The sequence below is a fragment of the Salvelinus alpinus genome, chromosome 15 (assembly GCF_045679555.1).
Source record: "Salvelinus alpinus chromosome 15, SLU_Salpinus.1, whole genome shotgun sequence".
Taxonomy (NCBI): domain Eukaryota; kingdom Metazoa; phylum Chordata; class Actinopteri; order Salmoniformes; family Salmonidae; genus Salvelinus; species Salvelinus alpinus.
Genome location: NC_092100.1, coordinates 9,246,509 through 9,259,802, shown reverse-complemented (window position 1 = coordinate 9,259,802; position 13,294 = coordinate 9,246,509). Strand labels below are relative to the sequence as shown.

General features: G+C 39.2%; 1 protein-coding gene across 6 annotated transcripts; it reads left to right on the top strand.

Moving 5' to 3' along the window:
- Positions 1 to 727: 727 nt before the first annotated feature.
- Positions 728 to 13,061, top strand: dynlt2b (dynein light chain Tctex-type 2B). Of its 6 annotated transcripts, none has more exons than XM_071342403.1 (5): positions 728 to 954; positions 3,951 to 4,084; positions 7,578 to 7,647; positions 12,260 to 12,323; positions 12,406 to 13,061. In XM_071342403.1, exons 1-5 carry the CDS (start codon positions 896 to 898, stop codon positions 12,451 to 12,453), a joined length of 375 nt encoding a protein of 124 aa, XP_071198504.1. In that variant the 5' UTR covers positions 728 to 895; the 3' UTR covers positions 12,454 to 13,061. The 6 variants fall into 6 exon arrangements, with proteins under 6 accessions (XP_071198504.1, XP_071198503.1, XP_071198508.1 ...); XM_071342402.1 differs by having other exon boundaries at positions 742 to 954; positions 12,411 to 13,061; XM_071342407.1 differs by lacking the exon at positions 728 to 954 and adding an exon at positions 1,023 to 1,557.
- The last annotated feature ends 233 nt before the right edge of the window (positions 13,062 to 13,294 follow it).

Genomic DNA, 13,294 nt, shown 5'->3' with positions numbered 1-13,294 from the left:
ACAGGGTGGTGGAGTTCTCCTTTTTTTCTTCCTCGGCTTGATTTGATTAAAACAAACTTTTATGGATTTAAAATGTAAAGAATTAAAGTAAAAATAAATAAATACAAATTAAAATAAGAGGAGGAGAGGTTGGGTTGAGGATATGAACCTGGTTTAGGGTAAGGGTTTACATTTAAAGGGAAGGGTTGTGAATAGGATACAAACCTGGTTTAAGGTAAGGGGACTTGGGTTGGTGGAAGGGGTAAATAACTTTATTAAAAATAGAAAGTAGGGGATGGAAACTTGTATAGGATACTAAAGAACAAGTTATTTCAGTCTCCTAATGACCTTTATTACCCATCCCCCCTAACATCGCCTCCAAGTCAAGACTACCAATCCTAAATTGAGAGAAAAGATGACTTGAAGGTAAAAAAAAATAACAAGAACCTTGAGTGAAAATATGTTGTTTGACCAAAGAAAGATTGAATGCAAATATCAACTGAATTCTTTCTAAATTTTTCATACAATTTAAATCACAATTTTTTGTTTAAAAAAAAATCTCCCAATGTCGCTTATATATATTGCGCTTATATATATTGTCGCTTACAATATAAATATAAATACTATTATTTACGTATTTTTTTCTTTTTGGCTAATTATTTTGAACTCAAATTGGCTCTTGGAAGATGTTGTCGTAACAACGTTCAACATTTGAAGTCTTGAACGAGACCTTGCGGTTCCAACAACCGTTGAGAGAAGGATACGCTTGGTTCGTTACACTTCCGGAAGCGGAAATGTTGTTATGGTAACATAAGCAAACGTTTATTCTGTCCTCTTGAGGCTTTAGCTCAATCTCCATGTTTTTATGTATTATTTGCTAAATTAGCTTTCTTACCAGAATAAAAACGCAGTTAAAATGGAGGGAGCAGATACCGGAGGAAATACTTACCTCATTAGACCGAATTATCAACACAAGTAAGTTGCCACACTCAATGCTAGCGGTAAAATTAGCTAGCTAACGTTAGCTATGCAAGAGAAGAAGAGGCGAAGTGAGAGGTTTTACTGAGCCCACGAAAATAATTTGGGTGGTCGTTGGAGGTTCGAAGGAGTAAGGTAGTAGTGGTTGGGAGGAAATGGCGACTGCTTGAATCTGAAAGTGTCCAAAAGTGAAGTGTGTGACAATGAATGTAAAATAGTGAAATCAAAGAATGGAACAAAACGAGCAAAAGTTGTGGTAGAAGACAAGGATCGGTCCAATAATGCACTGCGTTAGGAGAATAATTTGGGAACTCCATTTGTAATATAACGTTATAGGACTGAAGAAATGTGGATTAAATCAAGGTGACTAGAAGCGGCCGAGTTTTGGTTAATTGTGTTGATGAAGAACAGAAGAAGCGTGCGCTGGATCTGGCTAAATTGTCCACGTCAGAAGTAACATGTATTGATCTTCGGAGTAGGGCGCCTGCCAAATGAGTTATAGCTGGAGTCTCGTTGGATATAGATGACGAGTACATTAGTCAGTAAATCACAGGAGTGGTCAGTGTACGTCGTCTGACCCGTATGGTAAATGGAAGGAAGGTGAAAAGCCTATCGATGTTATTATTGTTTGAGGAGGGTGGATATAATTTGTGGAACGTTCCAAAAGGAATCTGTTCCAAAAACTTCGTAAATGACAAGGTTGTCAACAAACAACGCATACAAAGTTGTATAGCGGCAGAATAAGATACCAGGTAGGGAGTTGGCTATTTAATTAGGGTTATCACTCACCACGTTTATTCTGGAAAATGTCTGCCCTCACTCTGGTAGCCTATGGACAAACATTAAGAATAAGCTACGTGATAAGTTGATGCCTATCCGTCAGCTAGTTGAATTGATCATGCTACTTTGTATGCATTGTTTGTTAGCATTCTTGTACTTTACGAAGTTTTTGGAACAGATTCCTGTTGGAACGTTCCACAAAGTATACCCACCCGTTTGAGGAGACCTCTACCTAATGTGAGGTGTGCAGTGAGAGCATTTGTGTCCAAACATTACAATGTGGGAATTGTAAAGGATATGGTCACGTGTCAAATGTTTGCAGACGGGAGAAGGATAGTATTGCAGAATCTGTCAATGGGAAAACATTGCAACTGTAGTTGGGATCACACTCTGGACTTCCTCTGAGTATCCTGTTAGGGTGAAGGAGGTTGAGGTGTCAAGGATCAGGGCTATGCAGCAGGCCTCTTATGTGGAGGCGGTGAAGAGTCGAAGGAGCAAGAGGCAATAGTGTTGAAGATATGGTGGTGGATGTGTTGCAACCAGTTGTTTTAAGTCAATCGGGTGATCTGGATTCACTCATTGTGAAGAGTGTATCCACAGTGATTAATTGTACAGCACAATTGTCCAAGAAGCTGGACATGATTATATCTGCAGCCCGAGAAGTTTTTGGGGCTCCAAGACTAAACGGCAGAAGCACTGCAAGGACTATTGTTGCTAGGAAATGTCCTGCCCTCACAGGAGTCCATTGAGCCTTTGTAGGGACCTGATTTTTATTTGTATTAAAAAAATGTTTAATTAATTATTTTTTTGATAGTTTGCATGATATTAGATTTTTTTTTTACTTCCATAATTTCCTTTTTTGGGATCCTTATTATTCACCCGCACAGTAGGTGGCGGAATGCACATCATATTGTTGAGAACACAATTATACCATAGAAGAAGAATTTGTCCTCATGGAAATGTGTACATTGTACAGCGCCCCTGGAGCAATGTGTGTTACTTACTTACTTACTTACTTTATTGTCCCCATGGGGAAATTTTGTTGCAGTGTCATGTACACATTTAAAGTGGCGTTAAATACAAAACAAGATTGACAATACAACTTTCAATAACAGTCACGCACCAATAAATAAAATACAATTTAAAATGTAAAAAATAAGAAAAGACTAGCCTGCTGGCCTTACGGGGTCAATGGGAACATTTGCCCGAGCTATTTAAGAGGGATATCACACCTAACACACCACACCAATGTGTGTTAGCTAAGTGCACAGCGACAGATTCCCCCCCCACTTTGTCAGCTCCACTATTTGAACCAGTGACTGTTGGGCTCTAACCTCTAGGCTACCTGCTACTCTAAAATACTTTGAGGAAGTGACACCTTTTTCTTTGGAGGTCAAAATAGGTCACCAAAAACACAGAATTGCTAATTCAGTACATGAGGCTTATTTGATCAAATAGAGGTTTGGTAATGGTTAGGTTGTTACTGATATAAGTGGATGCACGTGGCATTTCGGCAACTTACCCCAAAAACGACTTTGTATCGGAGTTGTGCCTGTTGTCATTGAGATCTGATCGACGACTCATCATGGATATAAACCCGTTTTAGCATCGCCATTGAGGGCTTCCACCATTTTAAAGTAGTCAACTGTGTGGGGATTCATGAGTTGGGAGCAATCAGCCAATGAATAAGAATAAAATGTACTACTTTAAAATGGCGATTCATGAGTTGGGAGCAATCAGCCAATGAATAAGAATAAAATGTACTACTTTAAAATGGCGATAGCCTCAATGGTGCTGCCCATACTGTCACAGACGCTATAATGGCACAGCTACACAGATGATTCCTCTATCTATGTCTATGGCCTTTAGTTTACATGCGTATCTGCCCTCTCATTGGCTAGAATTGTCCTACCTGATCTCGCCTCCCACCTACCTGCCTTCCATATTTGAGGAAATATTTCACATTGTTAGAGCGGTCACTCAAATATCTTGCCAATATTATATAGTCTTTAGCTATGCTGCTGCAGCAGTCAATGTTCAAGACATTTTGTTGCACAATTTACTGTTATGTAGACTAGATATATAGCTAGCTATGAAACTAAATTAGTTGGCCATCTAGCTATCTAATATCTAGCTAGCTAACGTTAGTTAGCAGGGCAGCCTGGTGTGTCTCTCTGTCTTTCCCTCTCTTTATCGTTTTGTTTTTATTTCAGGTTCAAAGCAGCTGTTGTGAAGGAATGCATTCGTGATATCCTGAGAGAACAACTGTCTGGGGTGCAGTATGATCCGGATGAGGTCGGCGTTCTGTCCCGTTCATTAGCAGATTGCATAAAGGACAAACTGAAGGGTGAGAAACTACTCAGCCGTTACAAAGCCTCTAACGGCGGCTGACGTTGTGAAACAACTCTTATCCTAATAAGATTAGTAAATGTATAGTAATGAGAGTGTCTTTGGCTCTCACACCCCTCATCCCAACTCAGTCTTAAATAACTTATAGATCTGTCTATAAACTTGGGCGTCAGTGAGGATTTTCTGCGGTGGACAACTTGTTACAGCTGTTAAGTCATTGATAATAATCTGCCACATTTGTTTTTAATGTCATTATTTTAAGATATAATGGGAAAACATGGCTACATTTAATACATTTCACGAGTTGTTTTAGAAACTATGTTTAACCCTTTCTCATGGTTGGTGTCTTGACAGATTTGTCCAAAATCGTGTGACATAAAACACGACTTTTCTTACCTTGCATTTATAGCAGTGTTGTTTGGCCTTAAATCATATATTAAGCATGCATCAGTTTAAAAGAAGTCCTGGATACTTTGCTACCAGTAGACAACAACAAATCCATAGGGGCAGACAAATTGGATCCTGGTTTGCTTAAATGTGCAGCGGCCATTGTTGGCTCAATAACGCATATTTTAGTTTGACCATTGTTATCAGGAAATATGCCAAGAGTATGGAAATCAGCTCTTGTGCTGTCCCTACATAAGGACGGGGATAGTAGTGATCTCAATAAATATCACCCCATTCCAAGGCTTCCTTTTCTATGATTCTAGAATCCTTGGTAAATGTACAACTTTGCTAAAAAAAAAAAATCATTCTGAGTAATGTATTTTGAATATAAATACATTGTATTTATTTTAATTTTATTTCACCTTTATTTAACCAGGTAGGCTAGTTGAGAACAAGTTCTCATCAATCAGGGTTTAGTCCTGGACCATAGTACTATTAAAACAACCACTTCAGTCAGGGTTTAGTCCTGGATATAGTACTATTAAAACAACCACTACTGTCAGGGTTTAGTCCTGGACATAGTACTATTAAAACAACCACTACTGTCAGGGTTTAGTCCTGGACATAGTACTATTAAAACAACCACTTCGGTCAGGGTTTAGTCCTGGACATAGTACTATTAAAACAACCACTTCAATCAGGGTTTAGTCCTGGACATAGTACTATTAAAACAACCACTTCGGTCAGGGTTTAGTCCTGGACATAGTACTATTAAAATAACCACTTCAATCAGGGTTTAGTCCTGGACATAGTACTATTAAAACAACCACTACAGTCAGGGTTTAGTCCTGGACATAGTACTATTAAAATAACCACTACAGTCAGGGTTTAGTCCTGGACATAGTACTATTAAAACAACCACTTCAGTCAGGGTTTAGTCCTGGACATAGTACTATTAAAACAACCACTTCAGTCAGGGTTTAGTCCTGGACATAGTACTATTAAAACAACCACTACAGTCAGGGTTTAGTCCTGGACATAGTACTATTAAAACAACCACTTCAGTCAGGGTTTAGTCCTAGACATAGTACTATTAAAACAACCACTACAGTCAGGGTTTAGTCCTGGACATAGTACTATTAAAACAACCACTACTGTCAGGGTTTAGTCCTGGACATAGTACTATTAAAACAACCACTTCGGTCAGGGTTTAGTCCTGGACATAGTACTATTAAAACAACCACTTCAATCAGGGTTTAGTCCTGGACATAGTACTATTAAAATAACCACTTCAATCAGGGTTTAGTCCTGGACATAGTACTATTAAAACAACCACTACAGTTGGGGTTTAGTCCTGGACATAGTACTATTAAAACAACCACTACAATCAGGGTTTAGTCCTGGACATAGTACTATTAAAACAACCACTACTGTCAGGGTTTAGTCCTGGACATAGTACTATTAAAACAACCACTACAATCAGGGTTTAGTCCTGGACATAGTACTATTAAAACAACCACTACTGTCAGGGTTTAGTCCTGGACATAGTACTATTAAAACAACCACTACAATCAGGGTTTAGTCCTGGACATAGTACTATTAAAACAACCACTACTGTCAGGGTTTCGTCCTGGACATAGTACTATTAAAACAACCACTACAGTCAGGGTTTAGTCCTGGACATAGTACTATTAAAACAACCACTACAGTCATGGTTTAGTCCTGGACATAGTACTATTAAAACAACCACTTCGGTCAGGGTTTAGTCCTGGATATAGTACTATTACAGCAACCACTTCAGTTGTTAATGAACTTGTCAATGCTTTAGACACTAAAATTAAATGTGCTGCTTTTTTGTTTGACCTGTCAAAAGTGTTTGATATAGTTGATCATGCTATTTTATTGAATAAGTTGTCCTCGATAGGTCAGAGCTCTGACACCTGTTCATGGTTTCATGATTATCTTAGTGACAGAACTCAGACCATCGTGATTTGATGGGGTTACGTCTAGAAGTACATAAAGGTGTACCGCAGGGGTCGATTTTGGATCCTATTCACTATTTATATAAACACCATTGGTCAATCTGTGAAAAATAGTCAACTTCATCTATATGTGGATGATACTATTATGTATGCTGTTACCCTGACTGTTGATCTGGCTTTGTCAAAACTACAGTCAAATGTTATATCTATGCAGAAATCCCTTGCTGATTTAAAGAAAAACTTGTACTTAATACGGGCAAAACAAAATACATGTTTTTAAACTCTCGTAAGAATGTTTCAGATGAACTGCATGTTCACTCATTAGATGGTTCTCCAATCGAACGTGTTGCCCAATATAAATACTTAGGCTTTTGGATTGATATGGATTTGACCGTTTAAAACAACATTATATAGATGAGCTGGTTGAGAAGCTAAGATTAAAAGTTGTATTTTTCTACAGAAACAGATGGTCTTTCTCTAAGCAGTAGGAAGCAGATTATTCAGTCAACCTTTTGATCTGTTCTTGATTATGGTGATATTATTTATCGAAGTGCAGCTGCTACTACTCTTAAACCTTTAGATGCCATCTACCATAGTGCCCGTCGTTTTGTTACAGGGGACAGTTTTGATGCTCATTACTGTATCCTGTATCAAAAGGTTGGCTGGACTTCACTAAAAACCCATAGATCTCTACATTACTCCCTTTTTGTTTACAAGGCCCTTCTTCATAAACTTCCGTCTTATCTAACTTTGTTGTTGATGTATAGACACCAGAGTTGCCTAACCTGTTCACAGGATTGCTTAACTATTGATGTTTCTAGGGTCTCCACAGAGCTAGTAAAATCTGCTTTTAGTTTTAATGCACAGTATTGCTGGAACAAAATTCAAAATACATTTAATGTTGATGTTCTGGTGCCTTTCCACATTTGGAAAAGAGATATTGAGACCTAGATGTCTTCCCTGTCAAAATAAAGGTTAATTAAAAACACAAAATAATTAGACATTGAACTTGGACCCGGTAAGAATCCTGGATCTTGCTGTCAGACAGTTATTTATTTATTTTTCTCAATTTACCTTGTAACAAATACGGTTAATGATAATGGTCTCTCTCTCCAATAACAGATGTGGGCTTTGACCGATACAAGCTGGTGGTACAAGTGGTAATTGGAGAGCAGCGAGGAGAAGGTGTCAAGTGAGTGATGTGTCACTAGCTCCTATACCGTTTAGATAATATGTACAGAGGATGTGTCACTGGCTCCTATACCGTTTAGATAATATGTACAGAGGATGTGTCACTAGCTCCTATACCGTTTAGATAATATGTACAGAGGATGTGTCACTGGCTCCTATACCGTTTAGATAATATGTACAGAGGATGTGTCACTGGCTCCTATACCGTTTAGATAATATGTACAGAGGATGTGTCACTAGCTCCTATACCGTTTAGATAATATGTACAGAGGATGTGTCACTGGCTCCTATACCGTTTAGATAATATGTACAGAGGATGTGTCACTAGCTCCTATACCGTTTAGATGATATGTACAGAGGATGTGGCACTAGCTCCTATACCGTTTAGATAATATGTACAGAGGATGTGTCACTGGCTCCTATACCGTTTAGATAATATGTACAGAGGATGTGTCACTGGCTCCTATACCGTTTAGATAATATGTACAGAGGATGTGGCACTAGCTCCTATACCGTTTAGATGATATGTACAGAGGATGTGGCACTAGCTCCTATACCGTTTAGATAATATGTACAGAGGATGTGTCACTGGCTCCTATACCGTTTAGATAATATGTACAGAGGATGTGTCACTGGCTCCTATACCGTTTAGATAATATGTACAGAGGATGTGTCACTGGCTCCTATACCGTTTAGATAATATGTACAGAGGATGTGTCACTAGCTCCTATACCGTTTAGATGATATGTACAGAGGATGTGGCACTAGCTCCTATACCGTTTAGATAATATGTACAGAGGATGTGTCACTGGCTCCTATACCGTTTAGATAATATGTACAGAGGATGTGTCACTGGCTCCTATACCGTTTAGATAATATGTACAGAGGATGTGGCACTAGCTCCTATACCGTTTAGATAATATGTACAGAGGATGTGTCACTGGCTCCTATACCGTTTAGATAATATGTACAGAGGATGTGGCACTAGCTCCTATACCGTTTAGATAATATGTACAGAGGATGTGTCACTGGCTCCTATACCGTTTAGATAATATGTACAGAGGATGTGTCACTAGCTCCTATACCGTTTAGATAATATGTACAGAGGATGTGGCACTAGCTCCTATACCATTTAGATAATATGTACAGAGGATGTGTCACTAGCTCCTATACCGTTTAGATAATATGTACAGAGGATGTGTCACTAGCTCCTATACCGTTTAGATAATATGTACAGAGGATGTGGCACTAGCTCCTATACCGTTTAGATAATATGTACAGAGGATGTGGCACTAGCTCCTATACCGTTTAGATAATATGCACGGAGGATGTGGCACTAGCTCCTATACCGTTTAGATAATATGTACAGAGGATGTGTCACTGGCTCCTATACCGTTTAGATAATATGTACAGAGGATGTGTCACTAGCTCCTATACCGTTTAGATAATATGTACAGAGGATGTGTCACTGGCTCCTATACCGTTTAGATAATATGTACAGAGGATGTGGCACTGGCTCCTATACCGTTTAGATAATATGTACAGAGGATGTGTCACTGGCTCCTATACCGTTTAGATAATATGTACAGAGGATGTGTCACTGGCTCCTATACCGTTTAGATAATATGTACAGAGGATGTGGCACTGGCTCCTATACCGTTTAGATAATATGTACAGAGGATGTGTCACTGGCTCCTATACCGTTTAGATAATATGTACAGAGGATGTGTCACTGGCTCCTATACCGTTTAGATAATATGTACAGAGGATGTGTCACTGGCTCCTATACCGTTTAGATAATATGTACAGAGGATGTGTCACTGGCTCCTATACCGTTTAGATAATATGTACAGAGGATGTGTCACTAGCTCCTATACCGTTTAGATAATATGTACAGAGGATGTGTCACTGGCTCCTATACCGTTTAGATAATATGTACAGAGGATGTGTCACTAGCTCCTATACCGTTTAGATAATATGTACAGAGGATGTGTCACTGGCTCCTATACCGTTTAGATAATATGTACAGAGGATGTGTCACTGGCTCCTATACCGTTTAGATAATATGTACAGAGGATGTGTCACTAGCTCCTATACCGTTTTTAGATAATATGTACAGAGGATGTGTCACTAGCTCCTATACCGTTTAGATAATATGTACAGAGGATGTGTCACTGGCTCCTATACCGTTTAGATAATATGTACAGAGGATGTGTCACTAGCTCCTATACCGTTTAGATAATATGTACAGAGGATGTGTCACTGGCTCCTATACCGTTTAGATAATATGTACAGAGGATGTGTCACTGGCTCCTATACCGTTTAGATAATATGTACAGAGGATGTGTCACTAGCTCCTATACCGTTTAGATAATATGTACAGAGGATGTGTCACTGGCTCCTATACCGTTTAGATAATATGTACAGAGGATGTGTCACTAGCTCCTATACCGTTTAGATAATATGTACAGAGGATGTGTCACTGGCTCCTATACCGTTTAGATAATATGTACAGAGGATGTGTCACTGGCTCCTATACCGTTTAGATAATATGTACAGAGGATGTGTCACTAGCTCCTATACCGTTTAGATAATATGTACAGAGGATGTGTCACTGGCTCCTATACCGTTTAGATAATATGTACAGAGGATGTGTCACTGGCTCCTATACCGTTTAGATAATATGTACAGAGGATGTGTCACTGGCTCCTATACCGTTTAGATAATATGTACAGAGGATGTGTCACTGGCTCCTATACCGTTTAGATAATATGTACAGAGGATGTGTCACTGGCTCCTATACCGTTTAGATAATATGTACAGAGGATGTGTCACTAGCTCCTATACCGTTTAGATAATATGTACAGAGGATGTGTCACTGGCTCCTATACCGTTTAGATAATATGTACAGAGGATGTGGCACTAGCTCCTATACCGTTTAGATAATATGTACAGAGGATGTGTCACTGGCTCCTATACCGTTTAGATAATATGTACAGAGGATGTGTCACTGGCTCCTATACCGTTTAGATAATATGTACAGAGGATGTGTCACTGGCTCCTATACCGTTTAGATAATATGTACAGAGGATGTGTCACTGGCTCCTATACCGTTTAGATAATATGTACAGAGGATGTGTCACTGGCTCCTATACCGTTTAGATAATATGTACAGAGGATGTGTCACTGGCTCCTATACCGTTTAGATAATATGTACAGAGGATGTGTCACTGGCTCCTATACCGTTTAGATAATATGTACAGAGGATGTGGCACTAGCTCCTATACCGTTTAGATGATATGTACAGAGGATGTGGCACTAGCTCCTATACCGTTTAGATAATATGTACAGAAGATGTGTCACTAGCTCCTATACCGTTTAGATAATATGCACGGAGGATGTGTCACTGGCTCCTATACCGTTTAGATAATATGTACAGAGGATGTGTCACTAGCTCCTATACCGTTTAGATAATATGTACAGAGGATGTGGCACTAGCTCCTATACCGTTTAGATGATATGTACAGAGGATGTGGCACTAGCTCCTATACCGTTTAGATAATATGTACAGAAGATGTGTCACTAGCTCCTATACCGTTTAGATAATATGCACGGAGGATGTGGCACTAGCTCCTATACCATTTAGATAATATGTACAGAGGATGTGTCACTAGCTCCTATACCGTTTAGATAATATGTACAGAGGATGTGGCACTGGCTCCTATACCGTTTAGATAATATGTACAGAGGATGTGGCACTAGCTCCTATACCGTTTAGATAATATGTACAGAGGATGTTGTACTAGCTCCTATACCGTTTAGATAATATGTACAGAGGATGTTGTACTAGCTCCTATACCGTTTAGATAATATGTACAGAGGATCTGGCACTAGCTCCTATACCGTTTAGATAATATGTACAGAGGATCTGGCACTAGCTCCTATACCGTTTAGATAATATGCACGGAGGATGTGGCACTAGCTCCTATACCGTTTAGATAATATGTACAGAGGATGTTGCACTGGCTCCTATACCGTTTAGATAATATGTACAGAGGATGTTGCACTGGCTCCTATACCGTTTAGATAATATGTACAGAGGATGTGTCACTGGCTCCTATACCGTTTAGATAATATGTACAGAGGATGTGGCACTAGCTCCTATACCGTTTAGATAATATGTACAGAGGATCTGGCACTAGCTCCTATACCGTTTAGATAGTTTGCACGGAGGATGTTTGTTTTCCTTTCTCCCAAGCTACTATTTGTGTGCCCAATTTCAAGACCATCTCTGACCATCTTTTTAGTTCACAGGTCTGATGGACCCCACTTATCCTCATAGAAACATTGTTGAGCTCTAGAGTGAACAAAGGCTTTTAGTAGTAGTTGTATGTGGTGTATCCTTACAGGCTAAACCATATCTAGACTGTAAGGGACTATGCTCTGTGTCCTGAACCTTTTTATCAGGGAGCGTGCATGACACCTAGTGGTGGCTTTAATGTGAAAATGCATTATGTTCGTCTCTGTGGTTGTTATATTGTGATTTCCAAAGCTTCTTTCTTTGTGTTAACGTTCATTTAAAAGGATCTGATGACTTCTTCCTGTCTCACCAGGATGGCTGCCAGGTGTTTCTGGGATGCTGACACAGACAGCTACGCTCAGGACATTTTCATGAATGTAAGCATTTTATCTTCCGGTCTGGTATGAGGAATTGTCATTTTTTGATAGTCCGTGATAATTACTATTTTCCCTCCTCTAGGACAGTTTGTTCTGTGTGGCGGCTGCTTTTGGCAGTTATTTCTACTGAGGACAAAAGAAGATGGGAAGATTTTGCAATAGCTTTGCTATATTAAAAGCACTTTTGCAGTCATGACTTCAGTAATTGCATAATTACTTTGACACAAGAACTTTAAAATGAGAGTGCTCCACATAAGACGTCCACAAAGACGGGAAAAGGTCCACAAAGCATCTCCGAGTAGAAGTGATGATCCAGGATCAGTTTAACCTTTTTTTAGATCATAGTGAATAGGATTACATGGACAGATCCTAGATCAGAACTTCTACACTGAGATGCTTTGTGGATTCGAGTCTAGAACTTGCCCTTTCCCCGGAGAAGATGCACTGTGCAATCTCTGTTGTGTTTTTTTTGTAAGTAGCAGCAAATTACAGTTAAATATCTGACAGGACTGTGGCCATGCTTCACTGCAGAGGACAACGAGACAGGCACTGTTTTATTCATACTAATGTCAGGTCAACCTGAGAATAAAACATGCATAACCTACACACAGACTGTGGCTGTAACATGGTGTTAAATTCTGTCTATCAATGTTTTCTTTCTAATGCGTGTCATTTTACATCACCCTTATTGCTATTTGTATACAAGATTAGTTTATTAAATGTAATTCATTTCAAATATATTGGCTATTTGACTTGTCATTGGGTACTGCAATTGACTCTTCAATTTAATACAGACTTCCTTGCTAATGAGGAAGGCACAAACAAATGAGCAATCGTTAATTTCCTATCTTGTAGCCATAGATGCATGCACTTTATGTAGCTAGGTTGATCCAGCTAGTTCCCCAGTGAATATGTTCCCTGGTAATTACCTGGAAGCGCTAGCGTACTTTGCAGCTGGGTCCTCAGTACAC